The sequence below is a fragment of the Cloeon dipterum genome, chromosome X (genome assembly GCF_949628265.1).
Source record: "Cloeon dipterum chromosome X, ieCloDipt1.1, whole genome shotgun sequence".
In the NCBI taxonomy this organism is placed as follows: Eukaryota; Metazoa; Arthropoda; class Insecta; order Ephemeroptera; family Baetidae; genus Cloeon; species Cloeon dipterum.
The window spans coordinates 28729608-28752796 of record NC_088790.1 but is presented as its reverse complement, the minus strand read 5'-3'; the positions used below and the strand labels follow the sequence as shown (position 1 = coordinate 28752796).

The following is a 23189-nucleotide window of genomic DNA, read 5'->3' as shown; positions in this document are numbered from 1 at the left end:
AATGAATACGTAAAAAGTAATTAACAATATTTTGCATCTGTCTATATGTTTGTTTTAAATTAATCAAGCTTGGATTTTTTTTCTTAAAAAACGGTCCATTTTAAAACAAGAAATTTATTCATTTTCCTTTTCCAGCATTACTATAAATATTGACAAATCTTTAAAGACGATTAAAATACATTCCCTTTATTTATATACCTCTAATTATATAAATTCGATGAATTATTTTAAATAGATGAAATCTGGAGCTGACGAATCAATGGCGGAGACAGCGATCAGCAGTCCTGAAGACAAGCCGCCGGTCGTCGAACTGCGGCGGATGATGGTCAACATCCTGGTCATCAGCTTGGCGTTCACGTTCCTCTTCACGGCCTACCAGAGCACGGCCAACCTTCAGAGTTCGATCAACACCGACGCCGGGCTGGGCACCGCGTCCCTGAGCACCATTTACGTGGCGCTGATCGTGTCGTGCGTTTTCGTGCCGACGTGGTTGATCTCGGCCCTCGGAGTCAAATGGACCATGCCGGTTTGCATGCTGGGCTACGCCGTCTACATCGGCGCCCAGTTCTACCCGCAATTTTACACACTGATCCCGGCCGCCGTGGTCGTCGGTTTGGTCGCGGCTCCCATGTGGAGTGCAAAATGCACCTATTTGTCGCACGTCGGCTTCCTCAGGGCGCAGGCCCTCGGCACTTCGGAAGAGGCGCAGCGAACGCTGCTTTTTGGAATATTTTTCCTGCTCTTCCAGTGCTCGCAGGTCATCGGAAATCTCATTTCGTCCACAGGTTTGAAGATTTTATTTATTTATTAATTATATACCAATCATTTCAAACAGTTTCAAATAAGTATTAAATTTAATTAGTATAATCAGAGTATAATTTTCAATTAACTGAGCCTGTTTTTCAGTCTAAAATAAAATTAAAGGTAAAAAATATCTCTGCTCCTAATTTTTATTCAAAAAAATTTAATTTTTACTACATATAATATATTTTTTTACAAATTTAACATTTAAAGTTCAATTCACCAGTTGCAATAGCCCTAAACAGATGGCGCCACCGTAGACTTTCGATTTTAAGGCGCTTCCGCTGCGATTTCAGACTCAATCTAGCTACTGTGCGTTCTTCAATTAATTTTCTTTTTTTTGACGTGCTGAAAACCAAAATCGGTGCAGCAAATCGCCGTAGAATCGCGAAAAACTATTTTTTAAAATAAAAAAATCTTTTCCAACGTTTCTACGGCGAATGGCTGAACCGATTTTGGTTTTCAGCACGTCAAAAAATAGCAAGTTAATTGAAGAATGCACAGCAGCTAGATTGAGACTTAAATCGCAGCGGAAATGCCTTAAAATTGCTTAAAACAAATTTTTTTAAGAAAGTCTGTGGTTGCGCCATCTGCTGGAGGCTTTGAACACTAAGGGTTTATGCAACTGATGAATTATAGAAATAAAATATTAATACAAACTGAGAACCATCACTCGAAAAATTGAACTACCGCGCAAGTTCTGATATTTTTGATTTTTAATAATTTCTTAAAATCAAATATAAGCAGTGCTCTCAAAATAAAATTTTCAACAATAGATGAAACACTTTTTTTCCTCTTATTTTATACTTTGCTAACAATCGATCCTACATATTTTATCTAATATTAAAGTCAGCTGTATTTGTATTTATGCATGAACAGGATAAAAATATCTGCTTAGAAAAATTAAACCTGTTGTTGGGCCTTGCATCCCCTAGACATTTTAAAATCTCGAAATTTCCTACTGAAAAAACAGTTCTTTTAATTTAAAAGACGTTTAATTGGTATTAAATTCATGCGTGACCACTGACTAGCTATTTTAAGGGCGCTGGAAGGCCTCAATTGAATTACAAAGCAAAAAATCGTTAAAACGTGGTCTTTTTTAAATTTCGTTCATTACAAATGCCTTTTGCAGTTTTATCGTCAGGAGATGTGGCGCCGATAAGTCCCGAGAGTCCGCAACTGGAGTTTTGCGGCGCCAATTTCTGTCCCTGGATTGCTCTGGACGCGGCGCCCAGCGAAAGGCCGTCCGACGGCAAAATCTACCTGTTGATGGGCATTTATTTGGGGTGCGCAGTCGTCGCCGCGGCAATCGTCGCCCTCCTCGTCGATCCCCTCACCAGGTCATTTGTTCATTTCTTTAGAAAAAAAAATAAAATTAAATAATAATCCGAGAAAAGAATCTTAGTCTTATTTTTATTTTCGAATTTAGGTTTGGAGATCGCGTTGGTAGTGCAAAAGGTCTCTCAGGCTTCAGGTTATTGTTGGCAACAGTCAAGCACTGGAAGGACAAGCGGCAGTTGCTGTTGATTCCCCTTACCGTCTTCAGCGGCCTCGAGCAGGGCTTCATCGGCGCTGATTTTACTCAAGTAAATTTTAAAATGAATATATTATTTAACTAAAATCTGGATGGGAAACAAAATATAGTGTATTTAAAAATATTTGAATAAACTGGCGTAAATTATTCCAATTTTAAGATTTATAAAATATTTTAAAAAAGATAATGAAGAATAAATTCATCTTGTGCTGCTTGCTTTAAAATTTGGATTGACTGAATCAGTTTAATATTATTTATCTGAACAATTTTTCATTTTTACAAATTATATTTTTTATAAAAAAGGTGGAAAAAACCAAACTAACAGTTAAATCCTCAAAATACATAAAAACATAAATAAAAGAACTTTTTTAAATTTGTATTTTAAGAAATCCTGATGGAAAATACTCAACTCTCAAGAAAAATAGTGCTTTAACTTGGAAATTCTGTACATTTTTAGTTGTGAAAAACAAAGCAGAAAATTTTACACCTACATAATTTAAAGAAAAAAACAATTTCAGAGTTACGTGACGTGTGCGTATGGCGTGCAAAACGTGGGTTACGTGATGATCACTTTCGGAGCATTCGACGCCGTCTTCTCCTACGTGTTCGGCGCCGCAATCAAACTGGTGGGGCGCCTGCCCATTTTCACGCTGGGCGCCGCGATAAACATCGCCATGATCTGCACTATGTTCCTCTGGAGGCCGACGCCGGACCAGCCGGCCGTCTTCTACGTCATCGCCGGCTTCTGGGGCATCGCCGACGCCGTCTGGCAGACTCAAATGAACGGTAAAACCCAAAATATGCGAAAATACATGATAGACATAAAGCACACTTCGACTGATCATTAATTATTTCGATTCATAATGATGAATAACGATTCTAGCACATTATATATAAATTAAATTTAGTTAAGTGAAGTAGTTTGAACGGAAAATTTACTATTTTTTATTAAATTTTAGTTGATAAAGATATTTAAATACAAAATTAAAAAAATATGATTGAACTAAATACTTTATTTTTAATATATTTTGAAAAAATATTAGGGTCCAGTTTTTTACTGGCTTATTTTAAATGTTTGTAACTTAACTCTCAAAATAAATGTCTTTAAAAATTGAATAAAATAAAATTTTAAACTTGATCAAAAAATAAAAATCAAATGTCTGGAAAATTACGTTCTGTTGAGTGCGAGAAGAATTAAAAATTAAATTTCAATTTGAAAAACACTCTTGGCATAGAAACGTCATTGACGCGCAATTGACAATGAGCAACAGAACCAAAATTTATTTGTCCTTTTACGACTGGTGTGAATTGCGTGAAAATGTTTACTCAACTTTTCCTAAATAGCATTTAAGAGCTATCATGTGTTTAAAAATTTATATTAATTACTTCAAAATCAGCAGTGATGAATTTATACAACACAGGAAGTTTCTCTTTAAATTGTACGAATTTTGCCTAATCCTGTGATTATTTAAATATTTTCCAGCCTTGTTAGGAAATCTCTTTGCCCAAAACGAGGATATTTTTTCCAAACAAAAATCATAAAAAATTGCATGGCGCTTGTTTAACTCCCAATGATCATTTTCTTACTATTTAATTATTTTTCATTGATCACGAAGTGTGTGCAAGTAGACAATTAAATGTATAAAATAATTTTATTAAAAAATTTCCCTTAGGAAGAGCTCAAAACAGTTTCCTCTAAGCATTTTACATAGTTTTTAATTTATTTGAGTCCTACTCAGGGTTGTTTTCCCACGGACTGTTCCTTCCTTCTCTGGTAAAATGAAGGAGACTTAACATTTTAAAACAAAAACTAAAGAAAATTAAATTTTTAAGTCCAAATCAAAGCCAAAATATTAAGATTAAGGCTGAAAAAACTGTCAGCTGAATGTCAGAAAAACCAAGAGAACATTTACGTTATTTTGATGGCGTGAAATATTAAAATTTATTATTTTAATTTTAAAAACATTAAATGACGCACAGTTGAGCAACAAAACTGAAATTTATATTTTGTCTACTGATGCAAAGTGTGTGTAAGTGGTTAATCAATCGTGAAAAAATGTAAAAAAAATACTTAATTCATAAATTAATGCGAAAAAATGTCTCAATAATTTTTAAAAAATCCGCAGAGATGAATTCATAAAAAAACGAAGAATCTTTCTAATAATTTTACGCCTTCTTGGCTAATCCGTAATTAATTGAATATTTTCCAGCCTTGTACGGAAACCTGTTTGCTCAAAACGAGGAGGCAGCGTTCAGCAACTACCGCCTGTGGGAGTCTCTCGGGTTCGCGGTGGCCTACGCGTACAGCACGTACGTGTGCACCAACGCCAAAATGTGGGTGCTGGTCGGCGTTCTCGTGCTCGGCATGGCCGGCTACTACGGCGTCGAGGTCATCGAGAAGAAAAACAAAAAACTCAAGTCCAGTTTATGACTTAATCATTGTTTTTAAATGTAATTTACAAGAAATAATGCATCTACAGCGAAACATCTTCAAACGAGGCCTCAAGCTGAAGCTGTCGGCGGAGTTTCTGAAACAGGACAAAGAGCAGTGAGACTGTGCTATTGTAAATATTATTTGTACATGTTATTAAAAAACTCAAACACGAAATTATGTTTTTTTTATCAAATGACGAACGTATGTTAGTTAAAACTAATAAATCGGAGTTAGGAAAATCACTCTCCATGCACTCGCAGAAAAGCTTACTTAATTCAGGATTCACTTCTCCGCCGCTGGAAGAAAATTGCAGAAAATATTTTAAGCTTTTTATAAGACATAATGGACGTTCTAAAATGATCAGACTGAATTTAAAAGTTTAAAGAGACCATAAATAAAGTATAAAATCAGAGTTTTTAACTTACTGACTGCCTTGCCGTCCTTCCAGGGCGTGAATTTGATGTGCGACTCCTCGCGCTTGAGGGCCTCCGCCCTGTGCTCGGGCTTCAGGGACTGCCGGACGACGCGGGCAGCGATGCTCGAGTACTTGACGTAGCTGCAGAGAATTCAGAAAAGACATTTTTGAGAGCTGTTTTAACGAGAATTCTGAGTCTCGTGACCCCGGATTCCGACCCAGGGACACGTCTGCACGGTGCTGGACACGAAAATGGTACTCACTTAAGTCCTGCCTGGCGCCAGAAAGTCATTTTTGCAGATTTTTTGGTGTTACTCTTGTTTCTATCGGAAACAGATGAGCGAACGAAGGACAAAGACGAAAAGGGGGCGTGGCCGCCCGGATACGGCTTCAGTCATTTGGAAACAGCTGAATTGAATTATTTTAAGGATTTTATCTCGTTAAAGACAGAATTAATGATATTTTAATAGTTTTAGCGATTTAAAACAAGGTAAAATAACAGTTTTTTTAAGTAAAACATCAGGAATCCATTCCAGGTTTGTCCTAAATCAGTTTTGAATAAGTTCAAATTTTGGCGCGAAACTTCACATCGCAAAGTTTAGCGGATTCATTGAAACGATGTAATTTTTTAAGATTTTAACGATTTAAAATTTAAAGAGAAATACTTTAATTTGACTCTGTGATTGTGAAACTTGCTTTTTGTTTTTAAATATGATTCTTGCCAATTTCTCCTGAAATAATTTAAAAAAAAATTCATTGACGGGGCGATGATTATGCTCATTTATCAATTTCGGTAAATTAATCAAGCATTCAGCATCTCACCTGCTCGTACATTTAAATTTAATTCCAGTTAGAATATAAATTCAACAATCAAAAATCATTTCCGGTTTCTTTGGCTTTGTTAGAAGGTAAAACAACTCTTTGATAAATTAATACAGATATTTTTAATCATTCAATCTAACTTCAACTTTAAACATAGTTATCAAAAAGTAACTTAATTAAATAGTGATGTTTAACATTGCAAATAGAAAATAGTAGTTTATGAGAAAAACGGTGGTTCACATATCCTCTTGGTTCCTCGGCGGTCTTAGATTATTGTTTCTCTTGATGCAGTCGACAAGCCAGTTAATTCCCTCGTTGATTCCATCACTGAAATAGAGATTTCATGGTACAAAAAACACAGATTCAAATTAAAACTGACCCTGTGAGCGCTGAAACGGGCATCACCATGCAGTCTCTTCTGCCGATCAAGTGGGCGCTGCGGTTGAAAATTGGTTTCACGTCCCGCACGCCCATGCAATCAGGAATGTCTTGTTTGTTGGCCAGCACTAGCAGAGGCACGCCTTCTAAGAAGTTGCTGCTTATCATTTTGTCTAAAATAAAGATTTAATTAATATAAAATTGGAAAATTAGGACGGACAACGGACCAAATGCGTTTTTCGATTCTGGAATTCTTTCCCTGTCGGCCGAGTCGACCACGTAAATCACAGCATGCGATTCTGCGTAATACTGGAACGAAAATTCATTAGAAAATTCTTAAATAAAAAATATTATTAGCCAAAAACCTTGTCCCAGAGGCTCTGCAGCTCCTCCTGCCCGCCGAGGTCCCAGAAGCTCAGTCGAACGCCCTTAATGTCAATTTGTCCGATGTTGAGACCCACGGTGGTGGTGATTTTGCTAGGATTCAGTCCTTTGTAGCCCTTGGTGAACTTGGTTTTCGCCGCCTCCAGGTACGTCTGCACGAAAAAATTTCAGGAATCTAATTTTGACAGCCTCTGGCGTTGAACTTACGGACTTTCCGGCGTTGTCCAGGCCGAGAATGAGGACGCAGTACTCGTCTTTCTGCACGAGGTACTTGTAAAATCCGGAAAGCAACGTGTACATGGCCCCAAATGCGATAAAAAAGCCTCAATTTCCACGTCCTGTCATTGCCTTTCTCGCCTGCTGCTGCTTTGTTTACCAACGAGAGGCCAACGAGCCACGCCCCCCTCTCCGACCAATCAGCAATCGGCGTTCGCAGTAAACAAAAGGCTAGGACAGTTTTTCTTTGCGGCATGGACCTGCTGTTGCTGTGATTTTATTTTACGTTACATAAATTTCGGTTTGGAGGGATTAAGTTATTTAATGATTGACGCGTAAAATGAAAATGGAAAGTTCGGACAAGGTGAAATACGTTCTCTGGTTCGCGCAGGAACACGTTAACTTTAGGGCCGCCGTGAGTTCTGTTTTAAAACAAAATAAGAAAGGATTTTTAATCATGAATTTTGCAGGATATTGAATCTGTTGCGTCTATATTCAATATTGAAGTGAATTACCACACTGAAATTAGTGATGTTGTGAGTATTTTGTTAAATCCCTTTTAGAAAAATTCTGACAGTTTAAATTTTAGCCGTATTGCATCGTTGAGTTGCCAAGTGAGAAAGAGGCGCATTTGCTGGCCAGTCGGTGCATTTCCCTGAGATCAGTGCTGGAACTGTGGGGTCACGGCAAGACTAATGAAGAGCTGCACCTCAGCATCCAACAAACTCCAAAGGAACGAATGTACCCGCATTTCGTCCCTGAAAAATCGTTCCGATTGACAGTAGAGACCTTCTGCAAATCGCTTTCTATGAAGGAAAAAGTAGAAAGAATCGAGGTTTGTGAAAAAATTATTGCTGGAAAATTAAAATTAAAAGTTTCGTTTCCAGTCCTTTAGCTACCTGCCCATTGAGGGAAACGTGAATCTGAAAGACCCGGACGTGACATTTTACCTCCTTGAATATTTTGGACAGGACTCTAATAATATTCCTGATCAACCTTATGAGCTGTTCTTTGGCCGATGGGTAATTATTCATTAAATTAAAATCATTAACATGATTTATAATTTATATTTTCAGGTTGCTGATGGTCAGCGGTCGTTAATTCAAAAATTGTCTCTCAAAACGAGGCATTTTCTCGGAAACACGAGCATGGACGCTCAGCTCTCCTTGTTGATGGCCAATCAGGCCAAAATTGTGCCCGGAAGCTTAGTTTACGATCCATTCGTCGGCTCCGGCAAGTATAAAATTGGCATCGAAGATGTTTAAATAATAATTTTCATTCCAGGCTCGTTATTAGTCTCAGCAGCTCAATTTGGAGGCTATGTTAGTGGTGCTGATATCGATTTTCTAATGATTCACGGCAAATCGAGACCAGTCCGACCAAATCAAAAGGTGCCCTGTGCCCTTGCGCTTAATCTGTATAGAAAATTTTATTAATTTTTCTCCAACAGGTTAGGGAAAAAGGGGAAAGCATCAAAAGCAACATGCAGCAGTACAATTTGTCGTCTAAATACGTGGGCGTCCTTGTGGCAGACTTTGCACGGCCGCTCTGGAGGCCGGACGTCCGTTTCGACGCGATTTTAACTGATCGTAATTTTTTTAGATTGCTGAAAATGAACTTTAACTCATCTCGATATTATTCAATCGCAGCTCCGTATGGTGTGCGAGAATCGACGTTCAAGGTTGGCTCGTGGCGCGGTCCAGACATCAAGCCGATCGCGGAAAAGCACCTGCCGCACCACATTCCTGCAAAGGTTGACTACGACCTGCAAGAACTGATGAGGGACCTGCTCGATTTCGCCGCCAACCACCTCTGCATGGGAGGCAGACTGGTCTTCTGGCTTCCAATCTGCAGGTAAAAGGGAATTAATTAAGTGTTGAAATGATTGCTAAAACAGTTAAAAAGCCAATTTTCCAATTAAATTGATTTTTTTTATTATCTTTTTAAGGCTAATTTTAAATTTGTTGAACTGTCTGATGTTCTCAAGGCCAAATTTTAAGGCTGTTAAACTGAAAATTGATTGTCTGTAGAAGGAACTGATTCCAAATTTTAAATTTGAAAGAAAAATTAGTTGAAATATAAATTATTGGAATGCTATGTATAAGTGGTGGTTAATTTATCGAATTTTATAACCCTTTGTTATGGTTTAAATAAGATGACGACAAGGAGAAAATTAATTTTTGAGTTTCAAAGGCACAAAATCATCAGGAAATTTAATGTGGAAACTTTCAAAGGCATATTTTAAATTTTAAAAAAAATCTCAACAGTAAAAATGACTTGTTAAATCATTTTTTCGTCTCATTAAAATTTGAATAGAGGTCTCAGCTGTGAGATTTATGGCGGCGGTTGGCCAACCGGTTAAGCTGATTTTTTTTGCCCGGCGGCTGGTCATTTTCTCCGTTTTTTCTCCATTTTTTCCGACCAAAGGTACGGAAGACATTGTTTTTCTCCTGCACCTTTTTAATTTTTAACCTTTTTTCACTGACGGCTGGTGGTTGCCATGTAACCAACAATTTTCTGGCTGGCTGAGACCTGTAGAAATGATTGATGAAACAGTTAAAAAGATAATTTTTGTTTTCCATCAACCAAGGTTAAATTTTTAGATGTTCTCAGGGCAAAATTTTAAAGCTATTAGACTGAAAATTGAGTGTCTGAAGTAGCCATTGATTTAGAATTTTACTTTAAAGGGATTTTTAATAGAAATTGAATTTATATGAATGCGTTACGTTGTTTCAAATGTATGTTTTGAAGTTTGAAATTAAAAAACTTAACAAAAAATTAAGGGAAATTTTTAATTTTTCTTCAATTTGGATATTTAGCAAAGGTTGGAAAAATTCCCCCTCGATCGATTAGTTGTTGGACCGAATTTCAATTAATACTGAATTTTTAAAATATTAATTATATTTAAATTATTTTGAAATATATTTTTTTAAGTAAAGTCTCTATATCGGTCCAATAAAATTACCACCCAAGAAAAACACAGCTCCCTTTGAAAGGAATTAAAGATAAAGTTTTTGTATCAAAATATGAAATAAATTTCCTGAAAATATTTTAGGGAGGAGTACGACGAGGAGAAGAGTTTGCCGAAGCACAAGTGTCTGCGGCTGATCTACAACTGCGAGCAAGTTCTGAGCTGCCACTCAAGCAGGTTGTTGCTGTGCATGGAAAAGGTGAAGGAGCCAGTCACCAAGGAGAAGACGCCGCCGGCCGAGCTGACGAGCACGACCAGATTCCGGCACAGGTACTTTGGCGGCAAGGAACAAAAGGAATAAGAAAGCAGTCAAACAACGTGTATTACTTAAGAGATCTTTATTTGTTTCATTGTTTTATTTTCCTCTAATATTGTATATACACAAAATAATGAAAGTTTGATCTCGGAAAATAATTATTTTAGTTTGAGATATGACACATTCCCCTGCAAATGTAGCGTAATAGGCAGCATAGAAAGGCACGCAAGTAATTTGTTTAAAGGCTGATTACGGCTCCATGTCCAGAGCATTGTAGACAGGCATTGGGAAATATTCGGGGAAGGCGATGTTCCACACGATCGTGATGCCGATGAGAACGGTGAACACTGCCAGGCTGGCCCACCAGATTTTCTTCTCCCACGGCTTTTTGTTCAGGTTGCGCAGCACGTAGATGCCGACGAGCAGACCAGCAAGCGCGCCGCCGAAGTGCGCCATGTAGCCAACCTAGGACAGTAAAAAATAATTCAGCTGGATTTTTGTCTCTTACAATTAGATGACCAGACTCACGTTTGTTTCGACCTTGGAGACGTATCTTTGATATATTGCGGTGCCGACGTCAAAGCCGATCAGGAGGGTGAACACAACTAGCTGGTAAATTGCAAAGGACATTTCTGACCAGTTCTGAAATTGATAATGAACATAAATTAATTAATTTAAAGGTGATTTTTAATACAATTATTTTTTTCTCAAAAGTAATATCTCTTAGATTGGGATTATTATTTACCCATCTTTACCCCAAAAATTACTTCCCGGGTTCGTGGGAAAATTTTCTTATTTCTTAGGGAAAACCCAAAACGTGAAAAACCCTTCTCAGGAAATCCTGGTCAATCTAATGTCTCAAAGTTTTTAATTTTGGAGTAAAAGGTGTCCAATTTAAATTTTATATTAAAAAAAAAACATTTTTTCTCTTGCTCTACGCACTAATTGTAAGTAATTAACACGCACGCAAAATGAAAAAATCTAGTTCGCGCCTATTCTTCCCTGGTACATGCTACCAAATTTTACCATTTGGATCAGGGTTCACCAAAATCCGCATTTTTCCGGGAAAAATCCACCGCATTGCGTTTTTCTGCAATTTTGCTCTTTTTCCCAAAAAACGTTAATTTTAATTCAAGATAAAAAATTCGCTCGATGGATTACCAAAGAAGGGATTTTTACAAAACAGTAAAAAATATTCTGATTTTACCAAAATATCAAAAATTTTAACACTCAACGTAAATTTTTACTCTATAGACGCAAAATGGGACATTTAAATTCTGAAAATGCGGAAATAACCAAAACTGGTGGATATTTCCTGCTGGTATTTTTGCGCATTTATTAATTGGCAAAACCCTCTCAGGATTCCTGTCACAAAAAAACGATTTCAGGTATTCCCGGGTGCCCAAATATTTCCCAGCTTGATGGACGCTCTAGACACTACACAAACTTAATAATTTTACCAAAAATTAAAAAGAATTTCCTTGTTAGAAAAAAATTTGATGTAATACATCAACAAAAAATTGCAAGCCTTATCTAAAAGATAAGATTTTCTCATGAAAAAATACTAGGAATGAGAAAGCAACAAGTGGTGCACACCATGATAATAGTGGCCAGGTGGGCGGTGATGATGGCATAGACGCCGCCGGAGGCGCCAGCCAAATAGACGTAGGGGTCGGTGACGGAGGTTCCGAGAGAGCCGGCCACCACGCCAGCAAGGTAGACGATCAGCACGCGCCACCAGTGGTGCACCATTTCCAGCGGGATGCCCAGCATCAGCAGCACCACCATGTTCACGATCAGGTGCATCGCCCTGTACAAATTTATTTTATTAAAAATGCGCCTGGGGATATAAAAGTTTCCAAAGTTTACCCGACGTGAACGAACATGTAGGTGAGAAAGCGCCAAGCTTCATGTCTTTTGTGCGGGTTGTAAATTAGCACCGAGGAAAGTGGGCCGTTGACGCTGTATGGGTCCTTGGTTGACGTCACGTCGATCAGGAAAATCGTCATCTGGGAAAAAATTGTCTTATAATAGGATTTTTTTATTAAACTGGCTGCTGGATAAAGAGACAGCCAGAAAATTGTGACGTCATCTATGCACTGATTGGCAATGATTAGATAATTTTCTTTGTTGAAAAAATGTGGACAAAAAACAAAAATAAGACTTATTCTTTTGTAAGTATTAAAATTACGCGATTTTGAAAATAAAGTAAAATAGATTTATTTATCACAGATTAAAAAATAGGAAAAATTTCAACAAAAAAAGTGGCTCTATAAAAATATGTTGTGTAAAATGGTTACACAAATCATCGCAATTACCACAATTAAAGCTACAACAAGCATGGCGATCGGAGGCGGACAGCAGGAGTAGGCTTCCTCGTACTCTCCGTCAGGGACGTCGTGCGGCAACACCCTGGGAACGATCAAATTGTGGACGTAGCCGTGCAGCAGCCGCGACAAAACGCCCCTGGGAATCGCCTCGCTATGAACCTATTGAGGAATTTTTATAATAGGAATTGCGGCCGAGTGTGTCGAATGGAATTATACCAATTTCATGAACTCCTTGAAATTCAGTCGGCCGTCGTTGTTTTCGTCGGCCAGGGCGACGATTTGGCGAACGGCGTCCTGCGGCAGGTCGGCAGCGTAGTCGGCCGCCAGCAGCATTTCTTTCATTTCCGCCAGGGATAAATAGCCGTCGGCATCCAAATCGTACTTAAAAATATTCAAAAAAATATTAAAAAAATCAGATATATTGGCACACAAGGCCAAGCCTTTATCTCTGATAAGGATTAAGTCCAACCGCTTCCATAAAAATATATTACAAATTTTTATATTTCCTCTTCAAGGAGGATAAGAAAATTATTGACTCACCTTGTTGAAAACTCTTTTCCAATGCTGAAAATTTAGACAAAAATTAATTTCCTTCCTCTATCACTGTCACCGTAATTTTTTTATAAATAAAAAGTGACTTGCAGCTGGATCCGCCGTCTGAGTGTCCAGTCTTTGGAGCTGCCGTCCATTGGTCTGTCCAGGTATGGACAGCCGGTCGTTGAGCCTCTGGAGCTCGACGTCGGGGTGGCTCATGACTGCCAAGAAGCTAGCTAGGCGTTAACTGTCCTAACTGACTGCGACGCGCCGTAACGAACCAAATACCTGTTGAATGATTAACCAAAGGGCTTATCAGCTCGGAACGGGAGCGTCCGTTGAAAAACTGATAAAGCAGAGCACAGCGTTAGGCGCCAAAGCAAAAAAATACCATACATAACTCTAATAAAAATTATTTGTTATTGTTATTCTGTTTAAACAAATCGTGAGTTCCGCGTTGCCTATTTTTATGAATATTCAGACCACGAGACAAGTGAAATTATATGGTACCTGACTGCGAGTAGAAATCGACTTGTGCTGTTGTTGACTCATTTGCTCTCAACACGTCATTCTCGTTCGCTGGAATTAACGTAACTACTAACACGAACGGCTGATGGTTAATAATACACGGCAAAAAAGCTGGATGCTCCTGCCCGGGGAGGGGAGAGCCGTAACAGCAGCAAACACGCAGCCCGCCACCTTTCAAATCACCTTTTATGGGTTTCATTCACGAAAGAAATCACGGACTTGAATGGAATGTTTGTTTTTAATTATTTCATCATGTGTTAAAATGTGTCGTCTAACAGTCCTTGCAACTTAACGACGGATTTTTTGATTTCCTTTTTGTTTTTGGCACTGAGTTTTTCGTGTTTCAATTCCTTCACTAACGAATCAATAAAGGAAGTCAGCTCCGCCACTTGCGTGTCGCACGCCGAGTTTTCTTCCGGTGACCCCGAGGAAAAGATCGCACTGCCAATACTCATCTGGAAAAATCACAAAATCCTCAAATTATTTAATTTGCTTCATCCGAGAAAGGCGTAGATTAATTTCATATAATTAAAACTAAAAATATTGATATATAAAAATTAAGTGAAAAATATGAATTATTCAGGAGGATAATTATTTTAAAGGGAGTTAAATTATTTTGAGTTAGGTGTGGAGGATGGGTTAACCCCATTCAGTTCAGTAAGGTACCTTGATTTTTAATAAGGAAAATATTTGCAAAAAAGTATGATTTTTTTCAAGTTTCAAATTTTAATCTTTCAAAAATGTAAGCGAAAATAAGTTTAAAATTTTCACAATAGTCCACACGTGCCTGAGGACAATTTAAGAGTGGCTTTATAGATTTAAAAAAGAGGATTATTAATTTAGTATCACGAAAAATGTCTTGTAATGACCTTTGACCTTGACCGATGACATTAATTAAGTGTTCATTTGATCAAGCTTGTTGACAGCGAACCCAATGAAAATCTTTCTTAGACATTTAACCATTCAGAAGAGGATGATATATTAGAATTTTATTAATAAAATTTCTCAGGATTGCATTAGCTTACCACCCAGTTATTTCACCACTGGTGTTGCCACTCAAATTTTAAAAATTTCTTGCGCGAGAAATGAATTTTTCCCATTTTTCCCCTGTGGAAATCTAAAATTTGTAGTCAGAATAGTAAATATTTCCTCTATGTACTGTGATTTTTTTAAATTGCAATTTTCTGCATCATTATCACCAAAATTTTCTCTCTGACAATTTTTCAAGTCTAGGTCATGAGCAAATAATTAGAAAATTAGTTTTAAGTGCAAACATTGCCTGCAAGAAACTGGTATAAATTTATGACTGCACTGCATTTAAAAAAAAAATCCCTAAAATTTCCAAAAAAAGATTGCATTTTTTGTAAAACTTCCGTATTTTCCTCTATTATAGTGAAAGACACTAACCTGGCTAAGGGTATTTTCCGGGGAGGGCGTCCGCAGACGCGGCGGGGTATCTTGTTCATTTGGCTTAAAGCGAAGTCCAGCGATTTTCTCGACTCTCATTTCGTCACAGGGGGCCCACTCGATTTTGGACAGCCGCCGCATTTCCTCGTCGACGCCGTAATTGTCACTCACCTGCAATTATCCCACGAAAAAAAAAAACTAGTACTTGAGCTAGAGATAACAATTTAGGGCATTTTAACATACACATTTCTGACAATTTTAACAGTGAAAAAGGAAATTCAAAGTTTTAAAAAGGTTAATTTGCTGATTTTTTTCTAAATTAATGGTTTGCTGAAATTGTTAGAGCAGACATCCAAAAGGCTGCATCAGAAAAATTATAATTGTAATTTTTATCTTCTTTCAAAAACTAGGAAAAATTAACCTACTTTTTCCAGGTGTTCGTAAATTTTATAAATTTTTCCCCAAAGTCAAGAAAAAATTAAGCGCAGAAACGATTTTAGAGTAGTTTTCTGCTTTCTTGCAACAATTTCGGGGATTTTTTCCAGTGTAAATAAAAACTCTGCCTACCTGCTTCTGGATGAAGGCGGACACGGTGAGCTGGAGGGCCTTGTTGTTGGCCACTGCCATTGGGACGACGTCCTCGTGCGGCGAGCACTGCGCGAACGTGACGAACGTCTGCAGGGCCGCCTTGCGCACGACGACGCTGTGGTGCTGCAGCAGGTCGTTGAACGCCTCGGACACCAGCCGCACGACGGAGGACGCGTCCAGTCTCCTGCTGCTCAGCCGCCAGAGCAACTCGAGCGACGCCACCCGCAGGGCCGGCGAGCAGAAGAAAGGCACGTTCGTCAGCAGGGTGTCCAGGGCCCGCGCGTCCAGGAGAGGAGTGTAGTGCACGCAGGTAGCCAACACCTATTATTTAAGATGGTGAGGAGAAAAAAATTAAATATCAATTAACGAATTATAATTTTGTTTTTGAGATTTAAGGGTGAAATGATTCATAATTCAATAAGTTGGACATTTCATTGCCATTTATAAATTTTAGTTTCCTTTTTAATACCAAAAAATACCATACTTTTTTATGAAACCACCAAATAAGCAGGAATAATTAAGGAAACACTGACCTTGAGACCCATGCACTCGGAAAGCTCATCCAAGTCGTGGCAGAAGGGTAGCAGACGCAGCAGCACCTCCAGCAACTCTACCCTGACATTCTTGCGGCCCATCAGGTCCACAGCATCCAAACACTGCCGAAAAGACACCTCTGAGGGCCGCTCAAGAAACTCTTCAATCTGGGCTTTGACCTGGTCCACTTTAGAGTCCATCAGCGGCTCGCCTGACTCGACCTCCCCATTCCCAGGGAATTGGGCCATGACGTCAGTCAGCCGCTGGCAAAGGGAGGTGACCACCCGCCTCTGAGGCCCAACAGGCATCTGTTCGGAAAGCAAACGCAGCGTGGACACATGCTCCAAACACAGTTGCGTGGAATTGCTGCTCTTGGTCAGACACACCCACAGGTCGGACGCCAGCAGCCACGGCCACGCCGTTCCCCACGAGCCGCACAGGGTTTGCAGCAGCGTTTTTTCGGCCACGATGAATTCCTCGGCGTCCAAGGACACCAGGAAGAGACAGCCGGAGGAGAGGCAGGAGTCGTAGATGCCGCTGTCTAAGTTGGACAGGGACAGAGGACCTGGAATTAAATTAATAAATAATTTAACTTCATGATAAGAAACCCCTTGGGCTGATTTGTTTTTGTTGGTACTTACATTTATCAATCAAGCGGAAGAGTGTGCTCAAGATGTTAACATCTCTTGAATAATTAATCCAGAGGATTCTGCTTGTTTCATTAGAACATTTCATCCCCACCTCTTCTAAAACGGTGGCTACCAGCATTAATTCTTGGACTGGTTCATCCTCAAATCTCAAGTCAAACAGCCACTGAAGAAAATAATTCAATAAAACATTTCCTCTGAAGACAACGGAAACCCTACCTCTGGAAAGTCAGGTTTGTCTAGAAAATTTTCAACCATGAGTTTAACTCGGGCAACGATTTCCTGACTAACCATCTTTTGTCGATTGGTAACCGCAGCCTCCCTTGTTTGTAAAACTGGCTCTGACCATCTGCGAAAATTAGTTTTAAATCTGTTACAGTACAAAATGGGAATTAATACCTTTGAAGGGATAGAATGAGCTTAAAAACGTCTCGCAGGCGGGATACCAGCCTTGATTCAATGTTGCCTCCAGTCATTGTGTTTAAAATTTGTAGAAGAAACACAGCAAATTTCACGAGCCGCTCAGCACCATTATCAGGAACCGTCTGTAAATAGAAAATAAATATTTGTATGTGCTGGAAAGTAATAAATAACCATACCCGTGAATTTGGAATTATTTAACATGAAGATAAGATTGTGGTTTTAATAATTTTTTTTATAATTTCGCATAAATAAAATAATATCTCCTTTGGATCCAGAGGAAAAGAATGCAAATTACCTCGTCAAGAGAGATTTCTGCATATTGCAAAACTTGCTCGCTTAAATAAATAGCAGGACGAATCACTTCAAAGTCAATTGGAATTGCGTTCCTCCTCACAAATGCGATTAAACTGTGGTAAACTCTCCAACTTTTTGCCAGCAACGGCAGGGCTAGCTCGGCCTGCTGAGCAAAACGGCTGACGTCGAAGAAAAAATCAATGGCTGCAGCAGATGCAATTAGTACAGAAAATAACTCCAAACTAAAAAATTACTCTTAGCAAAAATGTGGTCTGCCTCTTGATTTCTTTCCGTTTCATCGAAATTAACTTTATCCTTGAACAAAACAATCAGACTCGACAGGACTGCTGAAACTTCTCTTGAAAGATCGATCAAGACCTCAGCAGAGCTCGTATTTAGAAACCTTTTGCTGCAAACAGAATTTTAAACCACGCAATTTTTAAGATATGAAACTCTACCTGTTGCTGTAGTGTTCCAGCAAGTTGACAACAGCTTGGAACAAACTGTCTTTGAAAGATTTCAGGTCTAAAGGCTGCAGTCCTTCCAAGCTGACGTAAAAATGGATGCAAGAATTGATGCATTGGGCAAGGATACCAGGCACCTGCGTATTTGAGTTTTAATCCAAGCCATTCTTATTAAAAGTTGATTATTTTACTTGCAGCAAGCCATCATCTACATTCAATTCCCTGATTTGCAGCTGATTTTCTATGTTGGTAAATATCTAAACAGAATTTAATTCATTACTTTAATATGCTGTCAGGTTTCACATTTTGTACCTCAGTAGAAAGTTTACTAAATAGTGGCAGAACGGGCGACAGGAAATTCTTTTCTGCTTCAGAAATGTTGTCAAAAACCGGAAGACAGTGAGTGAAGAGAATGCAGCTGGCCGTGACAGCATCTCCTGGATTAGCAGAGGAACTTTTCATGCACTCGTAATCATTTAAGGTCAAGGAAAACCATTGCAACGCTGAATATAAAAGCAATATATAAATAAAATATAATTTAGAGAAAAGGATATCTTCAAAAAGGGAAGTCTGTTCGCTAGGTATTCCTTAATCTGCTCCTTCGAGAGGCTCGGCAGTCGCTCCAGGTCGACATCTAGAGACGACTGCAGTTGCGACATTCTTGATAAACCTGTAAAAGGCAATATAAACAAACATAAAATCGCATCCATAAATCGACCCATGCATTATTTGTCAGCTGTTTCCGACAGAACTTACAGAAACGACACTCCCACAGTCGCGAAAAACGACAACGCTTCAGCTAACAATCAAAATCAAACTGTTTTCGGGGCATTAGAGCCCATTTTTGTCTTCTCTGGCAGTTTTCTGGTTCTTCTTTTCCCAACAATAACATTGAAAAGCTGACCTTACAAGACCGCACTGCAGAATCCCGCGTTCTTTGGCCGCTGCACCAATCAAATCGCCCCACTATAAAAACCTGTTGCACACCTCCCGCTCTCGACCAATCAGAATTCAGAATAAGTGTATGGGCCTCTCAGTCAGCTGCGCCAGCTGGAAGCAGCTCGAAGGGGTTAAAAATCATCAGGAGACTTGATAATTATACATAACGCATATAACGCCAATATTTAAAAATCTCTGCGTTTAAATCTCACATGTGAGAAATCTGCATTGGGAAATTAATAATGGCGAGCAGCTTCAATCCTCATGTTTGGTGAAGATCAAACGTAAACAAAAACTGGATTCCTGGCCTGCTGGGAGCTGGGAGTCGCGATCAGGTCGCGATCTGGACTTAAATTCGTATTTTGATGTGAAGAACACGAAGAATAGAGGGTCAGATAATTATTTAGATACTAAGAATTTGTCACACTTGCGTAAAATTGGTGTTTACATATTTTGTACTAAAGTCAGTAATAATTTTGTGCTTAAATTTCGACTTCTTTTAATAATATTATTAATGAGGTCGTTTTCATTGCAGATGAGCAAAAGACATCATGAGCCAGGAGCAGAAAACAGCAACGAAGCCGACGAACCTCTGATAAAAATTCCCAAGTCATTGTCATCATGCAAAACTCTGGAGGCCCTGATTTCGATTGGGAAAGATTTTCCCATTTTACGGTTTTCAAACAAAATTCCCGCCGTGGTGATGATCCATCAAGTGTACGACTTGGTTCCATCACGGACTATCGTTGACCGGGAAATGGTAAAATTAGATTTAAATTTAAACCCTAAAACCGAAATTCTTAAATAATTAAATTTCAGAATTCGTTACGGAGCAATGGTGTGATCTGCGTTTTCCAACTGGGCATCGATTTGCAGTCCAGAGCTGTAATTTTGGCCGAGGACATGCTTAAAACTGCCAATGTTTGCTACCCTGGAAACAAAACCGTTGCGAAGTATTTAGGAAAAATTATACCTTTGGGTCTGATTGAGATCGAGAAAACAAGACTGGAGTCGATTGTATCGAAAACCGAAGCCAAGTGAGCCGTTTTATCGAATTATGAAGTGGATTTTAAAGTAAATCATTTCAGGGAGCTGATGCACTTTGGTTACCTGGTGTTGAAGGACGCCAAAACCTACAGCCTGTCCTTCCCAAACGCTGGAAACTTCATCAGAGCCTTCACGAAAGGACGCAAGACCGTCCTGGCACTGATCAAGAAGGGAAAATACAACCAAGTATTGGAAAGGGTATGGTACTCAAAAAACCTTTTTTAAAATGCAGAGAAGTTAAATTATTATTTGAAATTTAAGGAATTGCTGGGGAGGCCTCTGGAGAAGACTGTCGTTCTCGGCACAAAATACCAAATCCATGACGTTGTTGGAGCGGATTTGGCGCAGAGGTAATTCAATCCTGGAGAATATCTCTTGAGGTTATTACAACTACTGCTTTGTTGTAGTTTTGACACCACTTCTGGCAGAATGCTGAAGATCAGCCAAAATGGCGTCAAGGTACTTAAAAAGTGACCTTCTTCTGTGATATTTTTCATCTGAATCAAAGATCTAAATTTTAATGCGTCAGGGTTACCATTTCACGTGGTAATCATTTACACAAAAGTAATTCGAAAAATTAATTTCTACGTACCAAACTAAAATGGCTGGAGATTTAAAATTTTTATAATGTGGCATAGCTTAAAGAGAAAAATCTGGCTACTAGAATATGACTGGCACACAATTTTTGTTGTGTTGTGCGTTTAACAAAAATCTACAATCGTGAAGTTGTATTTTGTGGGAATCAATTTTCAAATAACAGTTAAGTTTAGTGTTATTTGTGTTGGTCGAAACCAAGTCATGATATTTTTTAATCATAATCAGAAGTCCAGAGAATTTTTCTAATGCTTAGGTTCAAGAACTAGGAAACTTGATAGGGATTTTTCATCATATTTATTTGCCATGCGAACTGTTTAGATGCTGTGTATGATTTCTGTTTTTGCGCCAACAAACCGCCACTAAAGATCTAAAGAATAATTAATTACCCTGCCTCTTATAAATTGAGCACATTTTCGTGTGGAAAAATATATGATTTACCAATCAATAAAATTCAAGTTTTGTCTATATTTTGCTTTATTTGATCATTTGAAGGATTAACTCACCAAAAGCCTGAAGCTGGGAATCTTATAAAAATAAAAGTCATACATTCATATTCAGTTGGTCGTCATAGAGAGGTCGCTTATCAGGGACGTTCATACAAAAATTTAATTTATGAATAAACTTCTTGAGTATCGGAGATTAGCGTCCAAAGAAACTAGAACACATCGCGCATCTTTGAAATCCAACGATATTATGGCGAAAACTGTAAATCGGTGATGAAAACTGTAGTTTTTTCTTATAATAATCAATTTTGGTACGATCGAGAATTTGTTATGACATGATTTGTTACACATTCTGCTTCAATTGGCTTTGCATGGAAAATTGAAAAATATTATGCATGAGAACTTAACATAATATTCACTTGAACCTTCCATTTTCCAAGCAAAACTAATTGAAAAAGCTTATTTATTTTTACTATGAGTCGCTCCCTTATTTAGCTTCAAAAGCCGTTCACAGATATTTTGCACGACGAGCACGACAGAAAAAGATGCACGATAGAAAATTTTGTACCTAATAAATATGGCATATTTTGCAAAAAATGTTTTAAATTCAAATAAAATTTGTAATTATTTAAATAATTTCCAAATAAAACGCAAGAATAAAATTGGGTAGAATTGGGTAACACAGAATAATCCAGTGTTACGAAAAACTATCAAAAGTTCATATATAATATATATTAATCTTTTAGATCAAACCTGGGCGAAGTCGATAAATCTTAGAATATTCTTGGGCGTTATTTTTATGACGGGAGGGCGAAAGACTACCATGGGGGGCTTGAAAGTGACGGGTTGGACGTCTTTTGGGAGCATGAAAATGTTCAGATCACGCTTGTGACTGCTCTCGACGGAGGTGCCAACAGCAACAGGGGAGTTCAAGTAGGCAGCTCCGGCGTAGGGGTAGGTCACCACAGGGGCAGCGACAGCAGCAAGGGCGGTGGTACGGTTGTAATCGGCGGCAAAGTTATTAGCCTTGGCAGCCATGACCTGCGCGTGGGGAAAATAGCAGGGGAGCGATTAGAAAGTTTTTAGGGTGAGGATTTGGTCTTGGGATTGGTACTTGGGCATATTTACCTCAGGGGTGTCTATATCAATGGGCTGAGGAAGACCACGAGAGGTGTCCTTGGAGGGGACAGCGACGGTACCAACAACTCCACCAGTGTTCACGTACCCGTCAGGAAGAGCCAGGGCTGCGACGACGACGAGGGAGAAGGCGACTTGCCGAACAGAGAGTGACAAAAGGGTCGGTCAGAGGTCAGGCGACGGGACAACTCACCAGGCCGGACTGCATGGTGTTGTTGTTTGCCGAGTGTGCTGCTGAGAAGTACTCTGCAAATTGTTCCTCGACGCCCTGACTTTTTATACTCTTCTAATATTCGGCAGGACGCCAGCCCCCACCTAATGGCCTTGCTGGTGGGCTATTAGGATTGTGAGCCCTGAGACTGAGAAGCACATGCACTTTTGCTTCTCTGCTCGGGCGTGGATTCATTATGTCACCCCCGTGGCCGCCGACGGTCTCATCTCTGCAAAACCGCAGCTGCATTTGCTAATCGACGCTAAAGCTCTGCGACGCAGTGTCGTCAGCCAAGGTCTAATTCGCGTTTTTATATAGATTAAGAGGCACGCGTTGGTTGTGGATGTCCTAGCGCGCCGTGGGATTTTAATTTTGATGGCTCGTCTCTTGCTCAAGTAAAGTGTGTTATAATGTCATTTCCTCCGCGCGATTCGCGTTTCTTCACATCTCGGCGCGGCTCCTAATTTAATTCTACATTTGCGTGCGTGATTTTATCTTTGCTAGCGGCAAAAAATAACATTCTTCTCATCCACATTAACCGAGGTGCTTAAGGACCGTGATATTTACAATAATTTTTTTTTAAATATTTGTAATTTTCTGGAAAAGGAGTTTGAAACGTAAAAATAAGCAATAATAAAAAAGATATACAATAAATTTTATTGAGGCTGATACACTCTTGTTATGGTGCCCAAACAAAGGGTTAAATGAAACACCCAATAATTATTGTATGTTGCATTACGTGGCACATCATATAATTATCTCACACCAGGCTTGCGCTTCGCTTAGCCTTTATTGTGTAAATATTATTTTGTGTCACTCTCCTTTTGCGCCTTTTAAAATGCGCTCGTCCTTTTG

At 38.9% G+C, this 23189-nt stretch overlaps 7 protein-coding genes across 8 annotated transcripts; 3 read left to right on the top strand and 4 right to left on the bottom strand.

The window, feature by feature from the left end:
- The first annotated feature begins 239 nt into the window (after positions 1-239).
- Positions 240-4943, top strand: LOC135946744 (UNC93-like protein). Its single transcript, XM_065495099.1, has 5 exons — positions 240-785; positions 1934-2141; positions 2231-2387; positions 2854-3121; positions 4546-4943. Exons 1-5 carry the CDS (start codon positions 260-262, stop codon positions 4764-4766), a joined length of 1380 nt encoding a protein of 459 aa, XP_065351171.1. The 5' UTR covers positions 240-259; the 3' UTR covers positions 4767-4943.
- LOC135946745 (protein stunted-like) lies at positions 4755-5574 on the bottom strand. Of its 2 annotated transcripts, XM_065495101.1 has the most exons (4): positions 5448-5574; positions 5195-5325; positions 5040-5065; positions 4755-4863 (listed from the first exon to the last, which is right to left on the bottom strand). In XM_065495101.1, exons 1-3 carry the CDS (start codon positions 5474-5476, stop codon positions 5052-5054), a joined length of 174 nt encoding a protein of 57 aa, XP_065351173.1. In that variant the 5' UTR covers positions 5477-5574; the 3' UTR covers positions 4755-4863; positions 5040-5051. The 2 variants fall into 2 exon arrangements, with proteins under 2 accessions (XP_065351173.1, XP_065351172.1); XM_065495100.1 differs by lacking the exon at positions 5040-5065.
- A 530-nt stretch (positions 5575-6104) lies between these two features.
- On the bottom strand, positions 6105-7144 carry Arfrp1 (ADP-ribosylation factor related protein 1). The gene is made up of 5 exons (XM_065493558.1): positions 6976-7144; positions 6750-6920; positions 6612-6693; positions 6386-6557; positions 6105-6333 (listed from the first exon to the last, which is right to left on the bottom strand). The coding sequence occupies exons 1-5, from the start codon at positions 7066-7068 to the stop codon at positions 6243-6245; spliced, it is 609 nt and encodes a 202-aa protein (XP_065349630.1). The 5' UTR covers positions 7069-7144; the 3' UTR covers positions 6105-6242.
- Positions 7145-7222: 78 nt separating this feature from the next.
- Positions 7223-10369, top strand: LOC135945714 (tRNA (guanine(10)-N2)-methyltransferase homolog). Its single transcript, XM_065493556.1, has 9 exons — positions 7223-7399; positions 7455-7520; positions 7574-7819; positions 7872-8006; positions 8061-8217; positions 8269-8375; positions 8435-8573; positions 8634-8838; positions 10040-10369. Exons 1-9 carry the CDS (start codon positions 7325-7327, stop codon positions 10254-10256), a joined length of 1347 nt encoding a protein of 448 aa, XP_065349628.1. The 5' UTR covers positions 7223-7324; the 3' UTR covers positions 10257-10369.
- Positions 10279-13743, bottom strand: rho-4 (rhomboid-4). The gene is made up of 9 exons (XM_065493557.1): positions 13586-13743; positions 13184-13363; positions 13082-13105; positions 12758-12922; positions 12530-12700; positions 12081-12220; positions 11808-12021; positions 10740-10853; positions 10279-10676 (listed from the first exon to the last, which is right to left on the bottom strand). The coding sequence occupies exons 2-9, from the start codon at positions 13292-13294 to the stop codon at positions 10461-10463; spliced, it is 1155 nt and encodes a 384-aa protein (XP_065349629.1). The 5' UTR covers positions 13295-13363; positions 13586-13743; the 3' UTR covers positions 10279-10460.
- Positions 13744-13763: 20 nt separating this feature from the next.
- LOC135945713 (uncharacterized) lies at positions 13764-18855 on the bottom strand. The gene is made up of 14 exons (XM_065493554.1): positions 18717-18855; positions 18515-18630; positions 18273-18428; positions 18152-18217; positions 17955-18097; positions 17751-17905; positions 17498-17700; positions 17179-17324; positions 16999-17128; positions 16774-16945; positions 16132-16697; positions 15578-15919; positions 15011-15181; positions 13764-14058 (listed from the first exon to the last, which is right to left on the bottom strand). The coding sequence occupies exons 2-14, from the start codon at positions 18617-18619 to the stop codon at positions 13861-13863; spliced, it is 2553 nt and encodes an 850-aa protein (XP_065349626.1). The 5' UTR covers positions 18620-18630; positions 18717-18855; the 3' UTR covers positions 13764-13860.
- Positions 18856-19006: 151 nt separating this feature from the next.
- LOC135946898 (inactive serine/threonine-protein kinase 19-like) lies at positions 19007-21010 on the top strand. The gene is made up of 6 exons (XM_065495367.1): positions 19007-19289; positions 19435-19659; positions 19719-19936; positions 19988-20144; positions 20208-20296; positions 20354-21010. Exons 2-6 carry the CDS (start codon positions 19435-19437, stop codon positions 20418-20420), a joined length of 756 nt encoding a protein of 251 aa, XP_065351439.1. The 5' UTR covers positions 19007-19289; the 3' UTR covers positions 20421-21010.
- Positions 21011-23189: the final 2179 nt, after the last annotated feature.